Source organism: Mustela erminea, chromosome 1 (genome assembly GCF_009829155.1).
Source record: "Mustela erminea isolate mMusErm1 chromosome 1, mMusErm1.Pri, whole genome shotgun sequence".
NCBI classification, from domain to species: Eukaryota; Metazoa; Chordata; class Mammalia; order Carnivora; family Mustelidae; genus Mustela; species Mustela erminea.
This window is the reverse complement of record NC_045614.1, coordinates 54,687,070-54,712,364: the sequence shown is the minus strand read 5'-3', so window position 1 is coordinate 54,712,364 and position 25,295 is coordinate 54,687,070. Positions and strand designations below refer to the sequence as shown.

Sequence of the window (25,295 nt, the reverse complement as noted above, 5' to 3'; positions counted from 1 at the left end):
CCTTCTCAAGCCTGTCCAGCATCTGTGTTTGCAGTGAAGGAGTCCTCCAGAAGTGACCGTCCCCTTGACAAGCCTCAGTTTCCCTACCTTGCCACCCCAGGCCTTTCCAGCTCCATGCAGCCAGGCCCCCGGCAGCTGTTGGCACTGGCACTGGGCAGAGAGGCTGGAGTTAAGGGCAAGGACTCTGGAGCCAGCCTGCCGAGGTTTCAGGCTCACATCTGGCCATTCTGGCTGTGTGACCCTGGACAAGTCACTGCTCTGTGCCTCAGTTTCTCTTGCTGTAAAGTAGCACCATCTTCTCAGGGTTAAATGAGGCTCTACAGGCCGGGGCACAAAGCCAACTTATTATAGTGTTGGTGATACTACTGTATTGTTATTACTTTAAAGCTGTCCTTTCCCGACTTGGGGGTGATCTCTGAACTGGAATGTGGGCAGCCAGAGAGAGGGACACCCGTGTCACCTCCATGTCCCCAACACAAGACCCAGACCAGAGCTGTTTGCTGGGGCCTCCGAGCCTGCCCCGTCCCCTCCGCTGTGCCCACAATCAGTTATATGATGACTCTGGGATGGAGGCCAGCACCCAGGGGATGGGAGGAGGGTGTGAGTTCCAGTCCCGAGGGCTCCTTGGCCCCAGGAGGAGGAAGGCCAAATGTGCCCGAGAGAGAGGCAGCTGCAGCTCTCAGCTTCTCCTGGCCCACATCCCCTCTAGGGGAAGAGGCTGGGATAGAAACTGTTCCAGGGAAAGGAGGGGCTGGAGCCGCAGCGCTCTGCCGCCCTGCCCCCCATTAGAGCTGGCGGGCGGGAGTGACTCCCCCCCCCCCCCCCCCCCCCCCCCCCCCCCCCCCCCGGCCAGGGAAGAGTCGCTGGCTGCCCATCCCACACTGGGCTCCTCTGGGACCCCAGGGGGAAGGGCTGGAAATGGGGCCAGGCTGGGCCAGAATGAGAAACAGCTTCAAGAAGGGGGAGCTGAGTGTCTGGGGGGGCTGTGTCCAGCTAACAAAACAATGGCTGCTTGAGTCAGCGGCTGTGGTAGGAGTTCCCAGGCCGGCCTGAGCAGAGTGGGCCTCGGCCTCAGCTGGGCTTCCAATGTGCATCGTGGATGAGGGTGGATGTGGTGGAGTGGCTGGTCCTGGGGGGCTCCGTGTGACCTGCCCAGCTAATGGGGAGCATTGACTGAACATCCGCAGGGGCCAATATTGAGGGCTGCAGTGAGCTGAGCCCTTGGTGGCAGCCCTCTAGGGAGGGTGTTGTTATTGTCCCCATTTTACAGATGCAGAGACTGAGGCTCAGGTAGAAGCAGCATCCCATGCTGAGTGATGAGCCACAAGACTTGCTATGTCAGGAGCCTCAGTTTCTCTGTCTGTAACATGGGGATACAACAGGGGTGTGGCTGTGAGGCAGCTCCACTTGGGGCCTACACACAGCAGGTCTGCAATCCTGTCGGGCCTCTGACCTCAGGGCTGTCCCTCCTCACTGCCGCCAGCTTGGTGGCAGGGCCCAGGGTGCCAGTTGTGGCTAGACAGACAGATCATGCTCAGAATGGCTTGGCTGGCTGGTTCACGCAACCCTTCCAGATGACGCTCAGTGGGCCTGGTTAAATGTAGTGCTCTGTGGCTGAGGGACACACCCCTCCAGAGAGGGGGTCAGGGAAATAGAGGTAGGTGTCTGAAACTCTGGAAGGGCCTACACAAGCTGCCATGTCCATTGCTACTTCTTGGTCCACCCCCCCAACTCCGGCCACTGCCTGCCACCCCCCATTCAGGCAGCCTGGGGTCAAGGAGGGGATTTTCAGGTGCTGTGTGTCCCGAGGAAGTCTCTGCCCCTCTCTGTACCTTGGTTTCCCCTCTGGCTCAGAGCCAGGCCTCTCAGATGCTGTTCTGTGGCCGGGTTGCACATTCTCTCCCCGCCTCCCCCTCCAGGAAGTAAGCATCTTGATCACCCACTGGGAGGTGCTGGTATTTCCTTCCCAGGCAGGGGTTGGCTTCCTCTGGCTGGGGGGGTCTTGGGGGGTTGGGGGGGTGGTGCTTGCCCCTTAGAGGTCTGTCCTGGTCCTGTTTCCTCCCTAGGCTGGCGCACAGTAGGCCCATGGCTCTTTTCCCTGACTCAGTTTATCGTCAGTGGAGGCGTCCTTTCGGTGGAGCCATAACCCATTAGCTGCGGTTTCTGAGAAACTGCCCTGGCTGAAGTGGGAAGGAGGAGTTTGGGTTTGGAGTCACAGGCTGACTGACCTGACAGAGTACCCACGTGGTCACCTGAGTGGGTGACCTTGAGAATGCTTCCTTTTAACTTCGGGGCTTCTGAAGAAGGGTGGGGGAAAGGCTGTTTATCTGGGCTTTGTGGGAGGCAATAATCCTGCAGGGTTTTTTGTCTGGTCCTCCTGCAGACTGCCTGTCGGACCCCTGAGACCACCCTACCTGATCCTTCCTTGCCCCCTCTCCGCTAGTCTGGGGCATTCTCCTTAGGGAGAATTCCTTGTCCTTGGCTGTCCAAGCTGAGGGAAGAGTTGGCAGGGGAGGGTGTTGAGGGGAGCCTCAGGGGGCCAGGCCAGGTAGAGCAGGGCCTTGAGGGCCCAGGAGCAAAGTCTGGGTTTATGTTGAGGGCACTAGGGATCCATTGATGGCTGTTGAGCTGCAGAGGGGACACAGACTGGTTTATGGTTGCTTTTTTTTTTTAAATTTTTTATTTTGGAATATTTTTAGATTTATAGGAAAGTTACAAAGGTAGGACAGATCGTTGCTATGTATCCTTCCCTCTATTTTCAGCATTGCTAAGGTTTTACGTTCCCATGATACATTTGTCAAAACGAAGAAACCATCATGAGTACTTTACTCTCAACTGAACTTCAGACTTTACTCCGGAAGTGTTCTTTTTCTTTTCCGGGTTCCCATGTTGCATTTAGTGCTTTACAGTTTTAAAAGCTCCCTTTGGCCTCTGTAAAGGGTGAAGAAGAGGGGGCTTGGTCCAGTCCCAGCCCACCTGTTTTGTTTAACAACCCACAGTGACGGTGTGCTTCTAGCTCCTCACGGTGAAACTTGGCTTTCCTGGGACCTTGGTTTGATAACAGCCAAACACCTCAAGTGGGAAAGTGCCCTCAGTTCCTGAGCACAAAGCCCCAGAAGCCGGTGCTTCTATCCCTTGACGGAACTGCAGGGCCTTGAAGCCTGCTACCCAGCCCACCATGGACGCCTCTCCCTCCTCTCAGAATGCCACCTACTGTGGGGCTGAGGTTTGGTGGGGTCTGCAGGCAGGAAGCAGAGGCCTGAGAAACTGGGCTCCTGAAGCTCCTGCTGCAGCCAGCCTCCTGGGGCGAGAAAGGCAACACAATTACAGTTGGTAGTGAAATCAATATGTCAAGAGTTTTAATGGGAAAGTGGGCAGAGCTGAGCTTTGGCCCCAGGAGGCAGCTAGCTGGAGTAAGAGGGTATGTCTTGCTCTCAGAAGAAAGTGGAGACAGAGGCTAGCTATTGCTCGGTCCATTTCAGAGAAGGGTACATGGAGGTTCTTAGAGGAACCAAAAGTAGTAGCTGGGTGCTTCCTGGGCCTGACCACCTGACTCCCCTTTGTTGCCACACACAGTAGGTATACAGTTGGTGCGTATGTTGTTCTAGTTCTCCAGCAGTCAGCATGGCAGTGGTGTTCTCGATCTCTGTTTGGAAAAGCAGCAGCTGAATATAGTCAATCACACTTTAGTCAAAATTAGTCTCCTTTCCTTAGTAAACATTCACCCTGGAGCACAGTCTCCACCCTGGAGAAGCTCGTGTTTATGCTACCATGATAAATGAAAGTGGTAACCAGCACAGTGCTGTCCAGAGGAGGGGAGATTTTTTTCTGCATCACACCTTTGAAAGCTGGTGAAGAACTTGCTGCCTGGACATGTCTAGCAAAGGGACTAGCATGGGTCAAGACAAGGGGGACTGATGGGACAGGGGAAGTGTGAGGGCGCAGAGGGGCGGGAATGGCATTGTCTGCTAAGGGAGCAACGTTATGAAGGATCAGGGGCCCTGGTGGGAAGGTGTGGCCACATGGGAGGAATTGCAGAGGCTGATGTGGTCAGAGTAGAGGGTGGGACAGAAGAAAAAAGCGAGACTTGAAGCCTGAGCAGCTGGAACCGGATCACAAAGGCCTTGAATGCCAGGTCTGATCCAGAGGACAGCTGGGAGCTGGAGAAGGGTTTGATGCTAGGGAGGAGTGAACCAGTTTTGTGCTTCAAAAGGTGCCTCTACTCGGTTGGAGGGGGCTGCTGGGAGAGGCCAGCCCTCCCCTGCTCCCAGGGGAATTTGTGTCTTGAAAGTGAGACTCTGAAGGAAGGCTGGTGCTAAGGGAGGAATTTGAGGCAGCGTCAGACGGTCAGGGTGGTACCTTGGGGCTGTGGAGCTAACTGCCCCTAGAGACCAAGCTGGGCAGAGGCCACGCTTGGGAGGGCTGCCCTGTCCCCAAGGGCACTGTCCCCCTTTCCCAGGCCTGCAGCTCCCTCCCCCAGCAGGGGAAGCACCTCCCGCCTCTTGCCTGCTCCGCGGGCATGGGTCCCAGCTTCCACTTTCCAGTGGGTTCTCAGCCTTGTGATCCCCCAGCAGTCCGGAGTCAGCTTCCCCTCAGAGCACAGACCATCCAGAGCAGCTGACGGGGGTTACTTCTCCTTTAACACTTTTTTTTTTTTTTTTTAGATTTTATTTTTAGGATAAGGAAAAAAAAAAAAGTTGGAGAAAAGGCTTTTTAGAAAATTCCTTCGGTACAGAATTAATGGCTTGTGAACGTCAGGGCGGGCAGGCGAGAGCTGGATTTGCTGCGTGTTCCTGCCTCATCCTCTCTGCCGCCGGGCCAACAAATCACCCTCCTCGGGGTGCCTCATCTGGCTTTTCCGGACTGGCTGGGGTCCCCCATTGTGGGGCCCAAGGCCGAAAGACCTAAGGGTGTCATCCGGGGCCTCCCAGGTCTTTTCTTCCCAACCCCCCGCTCCCAGAGCTCAGGGCGGAAAATCATGTCCTCCAGGCAAGGGTTTACAATTTTAATTTTAAAACAGCTTATTATTTTATGACGCAAGTAATCCATATTCAGTGAAGAAAAGTTATGTAACCCCTAGGAGAAGCATCCCCCATGGGAGACCTGAGGCTCAAGTGTCCACTCTTCTGCCTACTTGCTGACAGAACGCCCCTCACCTCTTCCCTGCTGCTGTAGGATAGCTGAGGGGTGGGCCCAGGACTGGGAGAGGCTTCTGGGGGAAATGGTCCAGCTCTCCCTTTACACAGCTGTCCCCCAACTTGGGCACACGCAGGATGAAGTCAGGCAGGGTAGGTCTAAAGCTGCAGGACAAGAGGGAGCCAATTATATGACAGTCTGGGGAGCGACAGTCCAGGCAGAAGGAACAGCCCAAGCAAAGACCCTGAGGCATGGCCCAGTGTTGGAGGAACAGAAAAGATGCTCCTGTGGCTCTAGTGGAGGAGTGGCGGTGAGGAGGGTATGGTATGGGTTTAGAAGGGCTCAGGGCCCCTGATGGGAGGATTTAGGATTCAGTGTTTATTCTGAGTATTATGTAAACTATCAGAGGGTATCAAGCCTAGGGAGGCTTCTTTGTGCTTTTTAAAGGGCTCACTTGGCAGCTGTGTTCAGGGGAACACGTTGAGGTTAGAGTGGACCCAGAAGAGAAGGGCTGGGAGAGCCTCCCAAGTGAGAGGCTGCCTTAAGGGGCTCTAGGCAGTCTGGCTGGAAGGCTTTAGAGGTAGGCATGATTTGTCCCAAATTCCACTTCATAATGTTTGAGTGACAGTCCCATCTGAAATGGCAGTGGAGTCAGCTAACACCTCGGGAGTGTTTCCTAGCCAGGGATCTCCTCCCACTGCTTGGGGGGGGGGGGTGAGAGATGTATCTAATGGGAACTCACTTGTCTCGTCACCCCCGGCCCTCCTGTGGAAGACCATCCACTCAATCCACTCAGGGGTTCTGGCCCAGGGGCAGCCCCAGCCCCACCGCACCTCTGGGCTTGGCGCCCAGCCCCCCAAGAATGCTGTGGGATACAGGTCTTACCTAGAAGCCTGTGGGGCCTGGAACAGTGTTTATTCGCCTGAGGATAGGTGAACCTGGTATTTTTTGTTTTTGAAAACTAGCTGAGTTTGAGCAAACCCATACGGGCGCATCATCAGTAGCTTAGGCTTGCAAAAAGCACAAGTGAGAAATTAAAAAAAAAAAAAACAAAACAAACCCAAAAGACTCTAAGGCTGCACCCTTAATCCGGTTCTGATGCTACATGCTGGTGACCTTCTGAGTCCCCGCTCAGAGCCTCTGCTGCCCACGGCCCAGCGTCCAGGGTGCCTAGGTGGGGCTCAAGTCTGCTTCCAGTTTCTTTCTTTCCTTCTTCCTTCATTCCTCCCTCCCTTCCTCCCTTCCTTTTCTTTCTTTTTCTTCTTTTCTTCCTTTCCTTTCCTTTTTTAAGATTTTATTTATTTATTTGAGAGAGAGAGAGACAGAGAGTGAGCACAAGTGGGGTGAGGGCCAGAGGGAGAAGCAAACTCCCTGCCGAGCAGGGAGCCTGATGTGGGACTCAGTCCTGGGACTCTGGGATCATAATCGGAGCTGAAGGCAGATGCTTAACCAACCGAGCCACCCAGGTGCCCCCATTGCCAGTTTCATTCATGGAGGCCTGACACTGCAGCTGGGGAACTAGAGCAGGCTCCTTCTCCTCTGAGCCTCAGTTTCCCCATCTGTGACATGGGACCTCATAGAACTGCCAGGATGTAGGGAGTTGATGCCCAGGCCTGGTACAATGTCAGTTCTCTGTCAGTGCAGCCTGTTATTCTTATTCCTTTTTAAAAATTTTATTTATTTAGTTGAGAGAGGGAGAGGGGAGAGAACACACAGAGAGGCAGAAGCAGACTCCCCACTGAGCAGGGAGCTCCAACCCCAGGATCCTGAGATCATGACCTGAGCCAAAGGCAGACATGTAACCGACTGAACCACCCAGGCACTCCAAACACAGCCTGTTGTGTTTGCTCTCATGACTATTACCTTATTGTGGATGCACCAGGGTTAGCAAAATGGCCCTCTGACGTCCTGTGACTTTTCTCAGCTGGGTATCTTTGTGCCCTTCATGATGTCACTCAGGGGTGGGGGCAGCGCTCCTGGACGAGGTGCCATTATCTTCATGCTCAGTCCTGCAGGACCCTGAGGCTGTGTATCCCTGTTCACTCTTCTAAACCATCCTCCTGTCTGCATCCTTGTGGATTTGCACAATTATCTTCTCAAAGGTGCTTCCTGGAGGTCTATTTTGCATTTTTGTGCAAATTGCAGAAGGAACCTTGCCACAAGACCCAGGGAAGGGCAGGGATGAGTCCAGGGAATGGTTGGGAGCTGGGGTCACTAGCTCCATTTGTCTCATCCCAACATGTGGTGGGACTGATCTGCCACTTGGGGTGGCACTGAGCTGATGCGGATGGCAGGGCTGGGCACTCGGACACACCTTGCCTTGGTCTACCCATCTGTAATGTGGGCAGATGTAGGGAGTATATGCTTGTGGGAGAAAGGGAAGGCCTCGGCGTGGGGAGGCCTTAGTCTGGGGTCTGGTGAGCCACTGGGAATTTGGATGGTGGTGCTGGGGTCAGAGCAGGGGACCCGAGAAACTCCGGGGTCCTGGGGAACCCCGCAGCCAAGACAGGAGGGACACTCTTGGATAGCAGCAGGTAAGCTCGGGAGGCCTCGGGAGGTCTGGTGTGGGCTCCTCTGCTCTGCCTGGCTATGACCAGCCAGGAGGGACAACTCCAAGTCCATGAGGGTGTGTGGGTCTCACCCTGTCCTTACCTCCCTGGCCTCGTGTCCTTGTCCCACTGCCAGCTCTTCTTGCCTCCATCATATAACTTTTCCTGTACGCTCTGTACCTACCTGAAACACCATGCCTTTGGGGCAGCTCTGTGACGAACACTGAGGTCAGGGGTCAGCCTGTGGTCAGGGATGGGGTCCTGCTTGTGTTTGGGCCTCAGCCCCAACCTGGGCATATAAAGCAGCGCAGGACTTTAAAGCTCTGATGCCGAGGCCTGACCTCCAGTGTGGGCAGGGAGCCAGAGAAGGTTCTAGAGCCAAGGTCTGACATCCTGCTTCTCTTCCAGCTGCAGCCAGAGCAACTGGACTGTGGGGCTGCCCACCTGCAGCACCCATTGTCCATCCTGCAGCCCCTGAAGGCCACGCCTGTGTTTCGAGCCCCGGGCCTCTCCTCCGTGGCCGTGGCCACGGTCAGCAACTACACCGTGGTCTTCCTGGGTACTGTCAGTGGGCGGCTGCTCAAGGTAGGGCTGGGGGCCAGGACTAGGGAGGCTGAAGGGGTGGAGGAGGTGAGGGGAGGCTGAGTCTGGGGAGGGTGTACACATGGCCTGTACAGGCCCGAGATAAGACTTCATTCTCTCCGGTTTGCCTAGCACCTTACAGTTTACAAAGCATTTTCCACATCCATTTCTTCTACTCTTGCTTATAACAAGAAGCACCCTGTCCTGCAGAGGAGGGAAACCAGGCCTGAGAGAGGCCCTTCTCCTGGGTCTCTAGGACTCGGGCTTTGAAGCAGAGACCAGAGTCTCTGGATTCTGCCACTTGCTGGCTGCTTGACCTTGGACTGTGCACTTTCTCCCTCTGGGCCTCAGTTTCCCCATCTGTGGAGGGCTGTAAGCCCTGCCTCTGGAGACTGTTGTTGGGCTCTGACAGGGAAAGGCTGCAGCCCGGCAAGCGGGGGCTCTTGCTGCCATTTCCTCCCCCACCCCGCTGGCCTCCCTCTGAAGTTTCCCCCTCCCCTCAGCCACCCCCACCAAGATGACTGGTTTCTGGAGGTAGTGATTCCTGGAGCTGGGAAAGGTGAGAGGACTCTTACCATTGTGGACAGGGAAGGACTTTCCTGGGCCCCCAGGTGAGGGGCTGGGCCAGCTTCCTCCTGGCCCCCTCCCAACCCCTGCCTGTCAGGAAAGTCAGCCGCCTGGCCCAGTTCCAGGGTGTACCAGGCTCTGGCCTAATTCACTCAGATCCGATAACTTAATTCCCTCAGCTGCCCAGGCAGACGCCATGGGCCGGGGGGTGGGCTGGGGATAGGAGCCCTGGCTGCCTGGCCCCGGGACCCCAGCTGGTCCCCTAGCAGGGGTGAGGAAGGTGCCTGGTATGGGAGCAGGGAGGTGGTGGGGGGCATCCACCTCAGCCTTTGAAGCCGCCTTGGTGGTCCTTAGACCATGGGACTCATGTTTAGGGGGTCAGATACTTGGATCGAGATCCTGGCTCTGCTGGCCCCAGGAGTGTGGCCTGGGGGTGGTTCCTTATCACCCTGAGCCTCCGTCTCCTCCTCTGTCATGGGGGAAATTAGCTGGACCATCCCAGACTGTGGTCAGAGTCTGCGGTCCACTGTGAGGGAGGTAGTGCCAGGATTCCCATTTCACAGATGAGAACACTATCCCAAAGTCACACAGTGAGAGCTGGTTGAATTCAGGGCCAGCTGACCAGGAGCCCAGCATGTGATCCCTTGACCCAGACCTCTTTACCTACCACCTTATCCTGTGCACGGTCTTTTACCAGCGCTTGTCTGCTGGGTGCCTGAGGAGAAGGTCAGAGACTGAGCTGGGGCCCTGGGCAGAATCTACCAAGAGGTCCCCCAGGATGGGCTATAGCTCGGGGGCTGAAACCCAGGCTGGGGGAGCCTGGGAAGAGAGTAATTTCAATTTGGTGTGTGGAGGGCATTTGAGAAGCTCTTCTGAAGGAGGCACCAGGAAGACGGATCTTTGCTGAAGGGGCAGGAAGAGAAACACCCCAGCAGGGAGCACAGTGTGCGCGAAGGCCTAGAGGCCAGAACGCTAGAGTTGGGTTGAGTGGGTGGAAATGAACCTGGTGGAATAGGCTGGGGTTGCTTGTTAGGGCCTTGAATGCCAGAACTAGTTTATTCTATAAGCAGGAAGGAGCTACCAGAAGTTAGGCACCCGCAGAGGAGGGCCAGGCAGTAGGAGTCCCCTGGCAGCTGGCCCAGGGAGGCTTCTAGACTGCTGGTCCCAGCTTGGCCCAGCAGGGCCTACAACAAAGCAGCATGCTGGGAATGTGAGGGGCCAGCAGAAAAAGAACAAGGCTGGATGCAGCTCTGGTGGGCATTGTCCGCTCTCAGGAGGACACGCAGGGGGCTCTCAGAAGCAGAGGACCTTTCAGGCCTCCACTAGTCCTGGTCTTCCTCCTGCCAGGACCCTGGACCCCACCCCTTCACCTCATCCTTAGACTGTGGGGTCAGACAGGCCTGGGCTTGGGTTGTACCCCTGAAGTGTCTTCATTATATGACTCTCACCAAGTCTGTAGCCTCTCTGGGCCTTGGTCTCCTCATCTGTGAAATGGGTGTAAGAGGGGAAGGATGAGAAGTGTGGCCCCATCAGCACTTTGCAGGCATCTTCTCTGTGTGTGCTCACCACAGTCCTGAGGGGCAGATGCCATCACGAGTCCCGTTAGGTCAAGAAGCTGTGGCTGTGAGCGAGGGGAGTGACGACTTGTACATGTGCACAGCTTGTGAATGTCAAAGCCAGAATTCAAACCCACGTCCCTGCTCTTAGGCGTGATGCCAGACAGCCTCCCAGAGAATCTTTTGTAAACTGTAAAGTGTCTATGTATTCACACGGTGGGATGTGTTGGGGAACATCATTCAGGGAGGGAGTTCCTGGTGGGGGCCCAGCAGAGGCACGCGTGTCGAGGTCTGACCCACAGCTCTCCCTTGCATGTCCGTGATTTCCCACCTGGGAAGGCCGGAAAGAGGATGAGGCTGAGACCCCAAGCCTGGGTCGAGTCCCCACCCGCAGGCGCATGTCCCTCGCCATGGGCCCTGTCGTGGTGCACCAGAGTCCCCCTGACACCCTGCTGCCCCCCCCACCCCAGATCAACCTGAATGAGAGCATGCAGGTGGTGAGCCGGCGGGTGGTGACAGTGGCCTATGGGGAGCCCGTGCACCATGTCATGCAGTTCGACCCAGCAGACCCCGGTTACCTTTATCTGATGACATCCCACCAGGTAAGGCCAGAGCCCCAGCCTGACAGGGTCGCCAGACACCCAAGCTTTCTTCCTCTCTTCTGCCCAGCAGGAGCACCTTCTGTCATCCAGCCCCTTTGTCGGCTAGCCCTTCCCCTCCCAGTGTGGTCGTTACCTCTGCAGGGGAAGCCCTGTGGCCCCACATGCTCCATGTTACAGCCTTGAGCCTCAGTTTCCCCAGCGTCTCAGGACCCTGGCCGTGGCTGGTGCCCCACGGAGCTGGGCCCTCACCTCTGCCTCCAGATGGCCCGGGTGAAGGTTGCTGCCTGTGCCGTGCATGCCACCTGTGGGGACTGCGTGGGGGCCGCCGATGCCTACTGCGGCTGGTGTGCACTGGAGACACGGTGAGCCTCCCTGGGGCAGAGGCTGTGCCTGGGGGCCACGGCAGGGCGGGAGGGGAGAGGAGCCCCCTGGGGGCCTGACTTGTGCCCTGCCGCTCCAGGTGCACCCTGCAGCAGGACTGTGCCAACTCCGACCAGCCACATTTCTGGACCAGTGCCAGCGAGGGCCCCGGCCGCTGTCCCACCATGACAGTCCTGCCTGCAGAGATCGACGTGCACCAGGAGTACCCAGTGAGTCATGGGGGAGCCGGCTCTCAGCTCGGGGGCAACACAGGGTGGGAAGCCACCTTTCACCTGGCCCCCAAGTCCCCCGAGGTAGAGACTCCTGCCCATGGTGCTCCAAGGACCCCAGGGGCAAATAATGAGAATGACTTGGGCTCTGCCGAGTGCTCACTGAGTGTCAGCACTCGCTCTGCACGTGTTGTTCCCCTCTGTCAGGCTTCCCACAACTCTGTGCACGTGAGGAAATTGAGGCACAGAGAGGGAAAATGACTTGTTCACCGTTTTACAGCTAGGGACTAGGGGACCTGGGATTTGAACTCAAGTGGGTGGGCTTTGGAGTCTCAGGAGGGAGGGATCAGGTTGGAGAGTAGAAGGAGAGTGAGTCCCCAACCCCCACCTCTTCCTGGCCCCAGTAAGGGGAGAGGGCAGAGGGGCCACCAAGTGCCAGGGCACTATTTCTTGCTCTCGGAAACCGATGAATCTACACTCTGGAGGCAAGTGACTCCCTTCCCCGCCTGGGCCGGGAAGGCCTGGAGACGCTCCAGCCACCTCCCACCCATCCCAGGCAGTACGGCATGGGGGTGGGGGGCAGGAAGGGACAGACAGGCCTGGGTCCCCCTCGGCCCTGCCCTCAGTGACTTCTCTGAGGCTGGGTATCCTACATCCATCAACAGATGGTTCTAAAGGGCCAGGGGCCTGGGGCTCCTCTGCAGCCCTCTCCCCATCATTCTCTGTTAGAGTTTTTCACATGCTTTATCTCATCAGGCAGACTGGGCATAGGTTTTTCCATCCCTCCACCCATCTAGTCATTCATTCGTGTATTCATTCATCAAATGTCTTCTTGAGCACCTACTATATGCTAAGTGCAGTTCTGGACTCTGGGGATACAGCGTTGAATAAGACAAAGACCTGGCCCCTGATGGGCTGACAAGCTTGTGGGGGGTGAGGGAGTAGGCAAGATAGGCTGTCAAGACAGTGAGAAGTACGATGGTGGGAAAGGAAGCAGAAGAGAGGAGTGGGGAACGAGTGGAGGAACGTTGACATTTTAGACCAGGCTGGAGCTAGCCTCATACAGCGAATGTTGCCTTTGAGCAAAGATATGAAGTAGGTGAGTCAGGTGGGTCTCCCGGAAGAGCATTCCGGGTGAAGGGAACTCACCAGGCGGTGAGAACAGATTGGTAGGTTTAAGAGACTCTCAGGGGAGTGGGTCAGAGGAGTCTCGGGGACCAGATCTTGCAAAGCCTCCTGGACTGTTATCAGGTGGTCCGTTTCATTGTGCAGCTGGGAAAACTGAGGCCTAGGGAGCCCGAGGTAGATATAGCCCTCTGGTCTAGAGTCCTGGCCCCCTGGCCCCACTTCTCCCAGGATTGTTGAGGTAGGAGTGGGGCCATGAGGGGGAAGGCCTGCTCCCCACTTCCCTTGCTGAGGGGCCCTGGCCCCTAGGGCATGATCCTGCAGATCTCAGGTAGCCTGCCCAGCCTCAGCGGCATGGAGATGGCCTGTGACTATGGCAACGACATCCGCACCGTGGCCCGGGTCCCAGGCCCTGCCTTTGGCCACCAGATCGCCTACTGCAACCTCCTGCCGAGGGCCCAGTTCCCGCCGTTCCCGCCCCAGCAGGGTAAGCACCTTGCTCACTGGGTGGTGTCCTGACGGCATAGCCTGTGAGGTTGGTGGAGACCCCAGACCCCTTTGTCCTCTCCCTGGTCCCCCCGGTCCATTTCCCCGGTCCATTCTAGATCACGTGATTGTTGAGATGTCTGTGAGAGTCAACGGGCGGCATATCGTCAGAGCCAATTTCACCATCTACGACTGTGGCCGCGTTGGACAAGTGTATCCCCATGCTGCGTGAGTGGGTCAGGCGCGTGCCCCTGGGCAGTAGGCAGGGGCACGGGGTGGGGGGTGGGGTCTCCGCTATCAGGAAGACCCTTGGAAGAAAAATGGTGTCCTGGAGGCAGATAGGATCCTCGCTTGTTTACTTGCCATCTCATTTACCACCTGCAAACCCTTGCCTGGCTTCCGTGGGCACTCAGGCTGCAGGGGCAGAGAGAAGGGCTTTCACCACACTTACTTTAATCTCCTAAAGGCCCTGCTTGTCTCTTTGCTCCTTGCATACCTCTTGCAGCAGGGAGCTCACTATCTTAGAGTGCCTAAGCCCCTGATGATGCAGAAGACCTTTCCCTTCTGCGCTGGGATCTATCTGCCTCTTGGGTCCCAGTTCCCGGGGGCAGGGGTGAAGTGAGGGTGGGGAGCTGAGTGTGTGAGGGGTCCCTTGTCTTCCAGCTGCACCAGCTGCCTGTCGGCACAGTGGCCTTGTTTCTGGTGCACCCAGCAGCATGCCTGTGTCTCCAACCAGTCACGGTGTGAGGCCTCACCAAATCCCACGGTAAGTCAGGCCTGAGAGGGATCCCCCCTGCCTCTTTCATTACCATTTTTTTTTTAATATGTTGAGAACATTTCCACGTCATTAAATTTTCTTCCTGGCACTAGATCTAACAGCTGTGCTGGGTTCATCACATAACAGCACATTTAACCAATCCCCTATTGTTGGATATACGGATCGCTTCCCGTTTCTTCTTGTGTTCTAAAATAGCCCAGGCGTGGTGTGTGTCCTTGATTAATCCCTGGAGGCCAGTTCTAGAAATGGCACTTCGGGGGAGAAAGTGTAGCCATGATGTTTTTACACCTTTAACTCAACTGCCTCCAAAAAGTCTGAGCCTGGTTAAACTTCCACCTGGAGTAGGAGGGTCCCTTTCTGCACATTTTGCTGATACCAGCTTGTTTGTTTCTGTTTTTGTTTTTTAAGATTTTATATATTTGTGGGGCACCTGGGTGGCTCAGTGGGTTAAAGCCTCTGCCTTCAGCTCAGGTCATGATCTCAGGGTCCTGGGATCCAGCGCCGCATCGGGCTCTCTGCTCAGCAGGGAGCCTGCTTCCTCCTCTCTCTGCCTGCCTCTCTGCCTACTTGTGATCTCTGTCAAATAAATAAATAAAATCTTTTAAAAAATATATTTAAAAAAGTATTTACTTGAGAGGACAGAGAGAGAAAGAGCATGAGTGAGCGTGGTAGAGGGAGTAGGACAAATAGACTCCTTGCTGAGCAGGGAGCCCAACATGGGCTCGATTCCAGGACCCCGAAGATCATGACCTGAGTGAAAGGCAGACGCTTCACTGACTGAGCCACCCAGCCAGGACTGGCTAGTTTTAAATTTCACCTGTAACATTTTCAACAACCCTGCGGGATCCAAGGCATCTGTTCCCGAGGCCAGGAAGTACCAGACTGGGACCTCGAGTCTAAGCCCTTCTGGCTTGGAGCCCATGTTCTCCTGTCTTCCCCAGGTCAGGAGTTGGGCTGAAAGGCCCTCACCTTGGTCTCCCCATGGGTGCTGGGGACCCAAGGGCGGGTGATTCCTTGGGCAGAGAAGGTGGGCTGGCTTCAGGAACCACATGCTTCCAGGTCCAGTTGCTTCTCCCAGTCCCTTGAGTCCTGCAGCTGGCCAGGATCCAGGCCCTCCTGCGTGCTCTGGAGTGGCTGGATTGAATCAGTTGCACTGGGGTGGGCCTGGTGGGGAGAGTTGGGGGACAGGGCAAAATACAAATGAAAATGCCACATAACTCATGGCTGGTTGGTTTCTGCGGTGTTTATTCACACGGTGGCCTCCTGCCTTTGCCCAAAAAGCCTCCAAGGCCACCCCAGCCTCGGGCCAGGGATGACCAAATGGGATTCCCGAGGCTTTGGCTGGGACCATCATGCTCAGCCAGGTGGGATGGCTAGACTGGTACCAGGGTTCTGAGACCACAGCTCATGCCCTCTTTGAACTCTGTCTTGTATGAGAGCTATGAGGGGTCAGGTTAAGGCACTGAGTCCCTGCCTGAGGCTCCTCTCCAGGAAGGGGATGTTCCTGCCCCATTCTCCAGATGGTGCAACCGAAGTAGCCAGTATGGCCTTGGGGACCCTGGTTCCTAATAGGAGGAGGTCACCTTGGGCATGCCTCCCAGGGAAGCAGCCCCAGTCCCCAGAGCATCTGAAGCCCCAGCCTCTTGACTCTGGGCTCAGAGAAGCTTATCAGGAATCCTCCAAGCAGGTGCAGAGATCAGTGTGCAGGTGCAAGGGGTGGGGGCTCCATGGCCCACACCTGGAATCCTCTGGTCTCTGCACCTCCTGCCTGAGCCTCAAAACTGCTTTGCAGAAGAGTCATCAGGAGTTTAACTCAAAGGACTGACACAGTAACATGGGCCTTCTGGCACTGGGGGAGAGCTCCAGGGGTGTCCATGTGCCCAAACCATAGGGGAGGCCCCCAGGCCTCTGCAGTGAACACTAGGTTTCTGGTCCTGGCCAACTGGGACTCCTGTTCTCATTTGGGGTCCGCATGTCCCAGCCCCCAGCCAGGGCTCAGTACAGAGCAGGGACTCAGTGAATGAGAACATACAGCATATGCATTGGCAGCCGGAGTCCTGCGCTCTAACCTACAGGAGTGGTGGGGTGAGGAGGACCCCACCTTAGCACGGTCTGTTCAGCATTGGTCGGGCACCCTTTGTATGCCTGAGTCTGCACGAGGCAGTGGGCAGGACCCAGTTAGACATAGTTCTGCTCTCCCCGTCATGAGTCAAGAGCCCAAGGTGTGTGTTGTGGCTGTGTGATCCTGGCCAAGCTACTGAACCTCTCTGTGCCTTTTCCCCCATCACCTATTTTGCTTGCTGTAAAGTTGTCCATTTTACTTCTTTAAAATGGCCCTCCTTCGCTGTGCTGGGAATCTGCAACTGCACCTGGGAGTACAGTTAGCTCCATGCGTGGCCCATTGTAGGTACTCCCTAGAAGGCCCCTGTGCTACCTAAGAGCTAGTGGCCGCTTTACTGGGTGGGCCAGAGAGCCCTTCTCTGGGAAAGGGACCTTTGTGCAGGATCCTGACAGATGCATAGGAGCTCGCCAGCCTGGAAATGTTTCTGCAGCAGCATCTTGTAAACCTCCCCCCCATCCCAGGTCCTCTGATCTGGGGGCCAGCAACTGGGGTGGGGAGCACAGAGAGGGCCTGTCTTAGAGCATTACGATAATCTAGGAAGAGAAGAGGCAGCCCCTCCCCAGGCCTGCAGAAGGCTCTGATACTGAAGTTGGCACTTAATTACATCTCAGCCGTGCGGGCGCCATGCTTCTGGTCAGGTGGTGGGCTGGGAGGTTTGCACATCTGTCTGTGCCCCTTGAGCGCTGGGAGGAGACCGTAGGGCTTGCGCTAGGCCAGGGAGGTGTCCCTGGGGAGCTGCCAGGGGCTGAGTCTCCTGTTATTTTCCCATTCCCTAGTGGGCACCAGAAGGAGAAAGTGGAGGGGAAAAGAGGTGGGAGGCCAGGCCCCTCCGGTGGCGTGGCTGCATCTGTGAACCTGAACTTCATTAGGAGCCAGTGAGGAGAGTGGTTTGGTAGGGACAGGAGAGAGCTCAGGGGGCCGTGAAGGTACAGAGAGGTAGGAAGGGACCCTGTGTGGTGGATTCAAGGCCTCTGGGCCAGGCGTGTATTGGGACACCAGTTCTTGACCCTTGAGCCTGGGAGAGACGGCAAGAGAGTTTGTGAGTCCCATTGTGGGGACAGGTGAGACCCTCTGTGAACCAGCGCATGCTGGGCTTCCGTCGGGGTTGGTGGTGCCTCTCAGCACTGCCGACCGAGCCTCTGTCCTTGTTCCTGGTGTCCCACCTTCTCAGCTCTGTTAGAGTGCGGGCAGTTAGCTGTGGTTTCCTGAACTTGCAGGCTGTGCCCCGTGTGGCACTCCAGCAAAGGGGAGAAGCCACCCAGTCTCTTCTTGACGTGTCCATGGCCTGGCCTGGAATGGGACAGGGAGGTCCCTGTCCTTTGGTTGCATGTGAGGAAATCCTAGTTCAAACTGGCCTTGCACCAACAGAATTAATTGACTTATGAGTGTTAAGTCTGGGGGTTGCATCACCTTCAGCTACAGCTGGATCCAGGGGTTCCCACCACGTTGTCGGGGCTCTCTGCCCCTCTGGGTGGGCTCCATGCTCTGGCAGCCCTCTCCGTTGGTAGCCAAGTCAGCCTCAGCAGCTCCAGGCAGGCTCCTGATTTCCTGGCAGCCCCAGAAAACAAAAAGAGCTTCTTTCTCTTATTGGTTCTATAGGAGTCCCGCAGCTGACTTTCACTGGCTAAACTAGGGTCACTTACGCTCTCTGAACCAATTGCTGAGGCCAGAGCAGGCCTGGGACACCCACCTATCCCTGGGGCTGAGGAGTAGAGTCAGTCTTCCCAAACCGCAGGCCTGTGGGGGAAGTTCCCCAAAAGCCAAGCCAGACTTGGAGACAGATGGCTGGAGGCTAGTAGCAGCCGCTCCAGCTGGCCCCATGGAGGGTTAGCCAACTCGGGGGGTGGGGTGGGGAGGAGGTACCGAAGGAGGGCAAAGGTGTGCCAGGACCCTTAGTCTTGATTCCACTCCATAGAATGGTTACAAACATCAAAGTGGCCATGGGATCATAGATTGGGATCAAGGAGAATGGGAGGCCCTTGGGGGTAGTCCCATGTCATCCCTCTGGGGAGCCTCCTGTGGAAGCTGCCCCCTCTGATCCTCACTCCCCAGCCCCTCCTGTCAGCCACTGACCCACTGGTGGGGTGGAGCTGGGAGGACAGAGCACAGAGCCCCCAGCCAGTTGCAAGGCAGAACTGTCAGCGGCCATGCAGACTGATTGCAAACATGTGGGTTCCATTCTCTGAAATTCCATGGGGTTTATATACGAGACTTTGCCAGACAGCAGCTCAGAGGGACAGAGGTTTGTGTGCGCTCCCACTGAGCTGGACACAAGCTCCTCCCTCCTGGCCCTCCAGAAACATCGCCCAGGAGGCCTCGCTCTGGCCTGGCCACGCTGCTGTTTCAGCCAAGGCCTCTGCGGTCTGCACTAGGCGCCACTCCTGGGGAAACAGACCAGTCCAGGCGAGGCTTCTGGCCTGGTGGTCAGCAAACGGTTGGGATAACCAGGAGGGCTCCAGTGCTGCCCATTCCATAAAATGGGTACGATGATTGTGCCTACCTCATAGGGCTGTTGGGAGTTAGGATTTGGTGAGTCAATACAGTGTGGAGTGCTCAGAACCAGCCAGGAGCACTGTGAGGGCTGTGTGAGCTCATGGCTTCCACTGATGCTGACATGGTGAGCACCCATTGACCTCGACGTTCGGTGGGATGCTGGGTCCCTGGGGAGCCCTTTAAGGAGCTCCCTGTCTGATTAACAATAGGGGGAAAAGACCCCCAGGGAGGTCTCTCAAGTCTATCCCCAGAGGCCGTTGCCTTGATTGGGTGACCCCAAGGTGGACACACGTGGATCATGGTGTCCCCAAGTCTGTCCCCAACCAGACTTGGGCAGGAGGAAGGCAGAGCAGGAAGCCCTCTGGGCTGGAGAGTGGTCAGGCCTTGGTGCGATGTGGCTGCTGCTGGGTCCTCGGTCTTCCTCTCTCTCAGGCTTTCGGCGGTCGGGCTTGGAGTGTGAGGAGTCAGGACACAGCCCACCTGGGGGTCGGGAGAGCCTAGTTCAGGGTGAGGGCTCCAGACTTAAAGCTCAGTGAGGTCACTAAGGCAGCAGAGTGGGCACAGCCCTGCCCCCTGGTCTCTGCCCCTCACCCTAAGACTCAGGTTCAGGCCTGTTTCTGGCCTGGGAGGCAGCCAGTAGGAGTTCAAAGACCAGCTCTGCCCTTTGAACTCAGGTATATCACCACCTGCCCTCCTTCCTTCCATCCCTTCCATTTTGGAGGTAGCCCCTGCTCTACCAGGCCTCAGTGGCTGTACTGCCCACACAGGAATGCTGATGCCCAGGCCTGCCCTGGAACTCTGGGGGCCTGGCACCTCGGCCCAGAGGCTGTGACTCTTGCCTGAGGCTATGGGGAGGGGTGTGGAACCTGGTGGCTCCAGGGTCCTCAGAGCCCGTTTCCCACAGGACATCTAGAAGCCTGGAGTTTCTTTTCTCTGACTCATTTAACATGTGTGAACCCAGAAGCCGAGTCTTAGAGAGTGGGTGCAGTCCCTCATTTTATAGTCAGAAGAGATGAGGCTCAGAGATGGGGAGGGAGGCCAGCCCCGGAGCAGCCACGGGGGCACTGGTTCCTTCACTGGGCAGTTTATTTCATTGCTCTGTGCCTCAGTTTCCTCATCTGTAAAATGGGGTCAGTACAGTCTCCTGCCCCTATGCTTGTCTTGAGGATCAAATGAGATGGTGTGTGGGAGGTGCCGCGTCACCCTCTAGGGTGGCAGCTGTTGTGAGTTTATTCCTGGTGTTTCTCACCTCGCAGGCTGGCAGGCACTTCTGCGGGGAGTCCTGTCCCTTCTGAAACGCTCCTGCGTCACCTTCTCCTCCTTGTGTTTTGACTGCAGAACCCTCAGGACTGCCCCCAGATTTTGCCCTCAGCCCTGGCACCCGTGCCTACAGGCAGCTCCCAGAGCATCCCCGTGCGTCTGGCCAATGCTGCCTTCCAGGTAGGTGGGGGCCAGGCCCGGGCGGAGTGGGAGGCTGGGGAGAACGCGTCCTGGATGGGGACCCATACTCTGGGCCCTCCACCCACACTCTGGTTTTGTGTCTCTGAGTTTCCAGGTTCTGTCTGAGAAAGCCCCAGGGTGGTTGCAGGGGGTTGGAGGAATGAGAAGTAGGTGGTGAGGGCCCAGTCCAAGGGACGGCAGGCTGCTAACAGCTCCTGAGGGAAACTCTGGCCAGGACCCACTGTATATGGAAATGCTTTGGTGGGGGACCCCCAGACTCTCCTACCCTCCAAAGCTCTCCCGACAGAGCTGGGCCACAGCCCACAGGTGGACCTGGTCCTTTTCCGGCCCACCCTGCCCCAGGTTGAAATGTGGTTCTGCATACACTTCCTCAGTTCTGGCTGGCCTGTCTTGCCCGAAGAGTGGCCCTGTGGTGCCCCATTCCCCACTGTCCAAATGGGGAAAAGGAGACCTGGAAAGTGGAAGTAGATATACATAACGTAGGGCTGGACTTGCACCCCAGCCCTGGACTCCTGAGACAGTGCTCTTCCCTGCCATCTGCCTTCCCCTCCCCATCCCCCACATGGGGAGGAGGAGATGCAGCTCCTTTCTGGGTCCCTCCTGGAAGAGTGTCTTGGGTGGGAAGCGTTGATGAGTTCTGGAATTGTGCCAGCCATCCCCCTCCCCAGCTCCTGGGGAGTCACCATCTGTTGCTTCCAAGGGGGAGCGGAGGCCTGTGACAGCTGTCACACGTGGGGGCCACGTGCTGGGCATCTGGGATGTGTCAGGCAGCCTCGTGGCTGGGGCCAGAGCTCTGTGGGGGGCAGGCACCCTCTGACTCCACCCTGCCACATTTGGGACAAGAAGGGGCCTGGGCTGGTGTGGAGGACAGTGCTACTCCCTGGGGTTATGGGAGCCCAGCAGGGGGAGGCCCAAGCCCTGGGTTTGGATCCTGGCTGCTGCTTCCCAGCTGGGGATCCTGGGGGACACGTGTCTACCCTCAGTGTGCCTGAGTGATCCCGGCACTCCTGGACCTGGGCCTGCTTCTAGAACATGAAGGGCAGGGTAGAGGCAGGCAGAGCCCCCTGCCTGGGCTCTGCAGCAGGCCTGTTTTCTGGGCCTACCCCTTGAGGAGCCCCAAGACAGTTTGGGCTTGCTATCCCGAGTGGCTAAGACCTGGGTTCAGAGACTCAAGAGGACAGACCCCACCAGCACCACCATCTGCCAACCTCAGCATGGGCATATGAGCTCAACAGCCACCTTCCTGGGAATGGGGAAACCGGGCAGGTGGGGGGGTGAGGTAGGGGGTTGTTGACCTGTGTTCTCCTCAGGGTGTCACATCTGCTAACAACAGGGACATAAACAGGAAGTCCTGCCATGAGGCTGGCTGAACATGCTTGGAACCTGGGTTTGTTCAGTCAGCAAATATTCATTGATACTGTTTCCTGGACGCCTGTGCTGGACAAGATGAGGCTGGGGGGTTGGGCCCTGTTTAGTTAGTCAACAAACATGTGTGGAGCACCTCCTGCATACTAAGAGCCACATATATTAGTCACCAACAGTGTGCAACCCGCTAAAGATACATCAGTTCCTGTTTACCCAGCAACCCTACAGAGCAGGGAAGCCTGTTTCTATTGCCAAGTTTAGAGGACCAAGGCTCAGAGAGGAGGACCACTAGCACAGGGTTGCACAGCTAGGAAGTAGCAGAGTGTGGGATGCAAACCGATGGAACCTGAGCTCACTTGCTGAACTCCATTGCCCTTGGAGGTGTCACAGGGGCTGAGACACAGCCCCAACCCTCCCCAGGGTTTACACACCAGTGTAAACAGAACCTGGGCAGGGGGATAAGGGTGGTCCTCAGCATACAGGGTGTGGGAAGGCTTTAGGAACTTCTCAGAGTCCCCACAGGCACCCAACCCCCTGCCAAATGAATGAATTATCAAATGAGGGGCATCCACCTGATTTAAGGGGAGGGACTGGGAAATCTTTGCAATATGGGGCATTTGAACTGCATTCTGAAGGCTGTGTTGTTGCGCTGGGTGGGTAAAGGGGAGATAAGTTATTTGGGTGAGAGGAATGGACAGGGCAAAGGCCCGGGGGCAGAGCGGCCTGTGCCATGTCAAAAAGCATCCTGCCATGGCTTGGGCATCAGCATGTGGGAGAGAGGAGGGGGGGTTTTAAGGTTCAAAGAGCAGGTGGAGTCTCCCTGGGTTGAACCTTGAATGCCAGCCATGCTGAAGAGTCAGGACTTTATGAGCTGAGTAAAAGGCCTTTGGTTTAGGCCATTGGGGGATGCTGGTGAGGTTTTTAATGGCACGGAGAGCTCAAGGCCAATGTTCTAGGTGTTCATGTACTCCTTGTCTCCCTTAAACATTGGACATGAAGACCAGGAAGGACATTCTGCGGCGGGGAGGGGCCTAGGAGTAGGACTCAGCCAACTCCTCAGGGCAGTAGGCCATGACGTGCTACTGATGGAGGCAGAGGGTAATGAGTGTTGATCCCACACTCCTCGGCGCCCCCATGTCTTCCAGGGCGCAGCCCTAGAATGTAGCTTCGGGCCAGAGGAGATCTTTGAAGCCATGTGGGTGAATGAATCTACTGTACACTGCAACCAAGTGGTGGTGAGTGGTATGGCTCAGATGTGTGTGGGGGTGGGGTAGGAGTGTGCGGGGAGGCCTGCACAAATCCAGATGCTGTCTCCTTCCTTCCCACGTTATTCCTTTCCTCTTTTTGATCCCCCCATCCTCAACATCCCTGCCCTGTCCTCTCTCCAGGACAACCATCCCCTCCCCCAGCAGAGACCTAGACGCCACTCATGCCCCTCATGCTCTTTCTTGTCCTTTGGCAGCTGCACACGACCCAGAAGAGCCAGGTGTTTCCACTCAGCCTCCAGCTAAAGGGGCAGCCAGCCCGATACTTGGACAGCCCTGCCCCCATGACAGGTGGGGGCCCCCATCTACCCCATGTGGCCACAGGGGATTCAGTCTTAATGGGTGGGGCTCTCCCTTGGGGGACTCAGCGAGTGCTCACTGCACAGTCACAGATGTCCTGTCCTGTCATTCCCTAACACACAGGTTCTCAGAACCGAGCCTTGCCCATCTGTACTTGGTCACTGGCTCAGTATTCATTCACTGGGCAGCTCCTCTGGGCCAGGCATCTCTGTGCTAACGGCTGTGCAGCTGTGGGCCCCTGCTTAGCCGTCACTCTCTGAGCCTCATCGTCCCCATGGGACATGAGGCACAGACCCTTTCACAGAAGGCTTGGTGAGGATTTGCTGAGATGATGCACACAGATCTTACATTTATGTCTGGGACATAGCACCCCCAGATTTTGGCCGGTGTCCTTGCTGTTCCTACATGGACTGAATCAATTCCCCAAGAACCTGTCCATGGGGAGCCTCGGCCACCCCTGATGGACATGGGGGCCCCCATCCCCACCATGAAGACCCCAGAGAGACCCCTGCACCAGCCTGAATACCCAAGGCCCTGGAGAACCCTTCCTGCGCTCCCTCTTGGACCCCTCCGAGCGTCTGAGGCCCTGGCGCTCACAGAGCCCACATTGCTCAGTGGTGGGTGAAAAGTCCCACTCAGGCCTGGGTGTGAATCCCGGCCCGGCCACTCATGGGCTGTGGGACCTTCGGCAAGTCGCTTCTCCCCCCGACTGTCAGTCTCTTATCTGTCCATTGGGGCTAGTAAAGAGCTCCCCGCTGACTGAATTGTGGTGAGGACAGATTTTAATGAGGCTGTGGCTGCACTGTGCTGAGTGCAGGCCCTGGAGGGTTTGGAGGACAAGGACTCACCTCTGGCAGGGGTCTGGGGGTCATCCCTGCGAGAGGGAGGGTGCTGAGGGCACTGTGGTCATGGGGCAGGGGCCTGACCCACGCTGCCTCCTTGTCTATCCCAGTGGAGGTCTATAACTGCGCCATGGGCAGCCCTGACTGTTCTCAGTGCCTGGGTCGGGAGGACCTGGGACATCTGTGCGTGTGGAGTGACGGCTGCCGCCTGCGGGGGCCCCTGCAGCCCCTGCCTGGCACCTGCCCTGCCCCTGAGATCCGTGCGGTAAGTAAACCCCCCACCAGCCATGGGGGCCCATCGTGCCCACGGGCCTGCCTGTGTGATACACACGGCTGCTTGCTTGGGCCTTCAGACCTGTGGCTCCTGTGCTTCACATGGCCGGGCGTGCAGAGTGACCTCCTGAGCACTGCTGGGGGCTGGGCTCCCTCCATGCCATAGACCCAGCCATGAACACAACACACGGCACCCTCGACCCGGAGCTCATGGTGTCGTTGGGGAACAGGGTGGGCAGTAATAAGTAAGGAAGTCAATAACTTGTATATAGAAGATGGTGAGCGCTATGGAGAAAAACAGAGTAAAGGGGGGAGGCTGGGATAGCAGAGACACTGGGGCTTGTGTATAGTTTTTATAGTGAGGTCAGGGAAACCTTGCCGATAGGGTGGTAATAACTGGTAATAACCGCTGAGCCTCAGTTTTAGGAAAGAAAGTCTTAGGTCAGGATTGTCACGGACTTAGCCTGCGTCAGGTGCCCTGCTCTAGCCGGGATGCAGGATCCTGTGGTCAGACATCTGGGAGCGGACCTCACTGTCCCCAGGAGACCCCCCACCCCACCCAAGTATCCTTGACTTTGTGCACACACACTCTCATCCCCACACCCATGTGGGCTCAGTAACCCACGCGCACACCCTCCCTGGCAGTCCCAGGGACCTGTCAAGTGAACGGTGGTCCCAGCCCTCTTAGAACCAGAACCTTATCCTGAGCAGCCGGTGGGCATGGTCCTGCCTCCCCCTGGTCAGTAATGGGGGAGGGGAAGGCTGCTGGTGTCCCAGCCTCAGAACTTCATCCGTCCTCTGTCACCTGGCAGATCGAGCCCCTGAGTGGCCCCTTGGATGGCGGGACCCTGTTGACCATCCGAGGCAGGAACCTAGGCCGGCGGCTTAGCGACGTGGCCCATGGCGTGTGGATTGGCAGCGTGGCCTGTGAGCCCCTGGCTGACAGATACACGGTGTCCGAGGAGTGAGTAGTGGGCAGTCCCTGGGGCGGTTCTGAATGACCTCTAGCAACCCGCCCCCAACAGTGCCAGCCATAGCTCTGCCCTCCCCTCTCCCCTCAGCCATCCCAATCTTCTCGGCAGCCGGCAGCTCCCCAGAAGTGGCCCACCGCCATTTGGACCTTGCTCAAGCTGTTCCCCCTCCCTGTGCGTCCTGCCCTTTTCTGCTCCGGCCACTCGTCTTTACCCTTCAGGTTCACGTTTC

At 56.9% G+C, this 25,295-nt stretch overlaps 1 protein-coding gene across 3 annotated transcripts in view; it reads left to right on the top strand.

The window, feature by feature from the left end:
• PLXND1 (plexin D1) overlaps window positions 1–25,295 on the top strand; it is a 57,537-nt gene that overhangs the window by 10,499 nt on the left and 21,743 nt on the right. For all 3 annotated transcript variants that reach the window (XM_032344702.1, XM_032343983.1, XM_032345479.1), the window contains exons 2-13: window positions 8,094–8,270; window positions 10,861–10,992; window positions 11,254–11,354; window positions 11,453–11,582; window positions 13,017–13,194; window positions 13,313–13,421; window positions 13,857–13,959; window positions 19,925–20,026; window positions 22,558–22,647; window positions 22,875–22,968; window positions 23,930–24,084; window positions 24,905–25,056. In XM_032344702.1, the coding sequence (XP_032200593.1) occupies window positions 8,094–8,270; window positions 10,861–10,992; window positions 11,254–11,354; window positions 11,453–11,582; window positions 13,017–13,194; window positions 13,313–13,421; window positions 13,857–13,959; window positions 19,925–20,026; window positions 22,558–22,647; window positions 22,875–22,968; window positions 23,930–24,084; window positions 24,905–25,056 (1,523 nt within the window). The remainder of the gene's footprint in view (window positions 1–8,093; window positions 8,271–10,860; window positions 10,993–11,253; window positions 11,355–11,452; window positions 11,583–13,016; window positions 13,195–13,312; window positions 13,422–13,856; window positions 13,960–19,924; window positions 20,027–22,557; window positions 22,648–22,874; window positions 22,969–23,929; window positions 24,085–24,904; window positions 25,057–25,295) is intronic.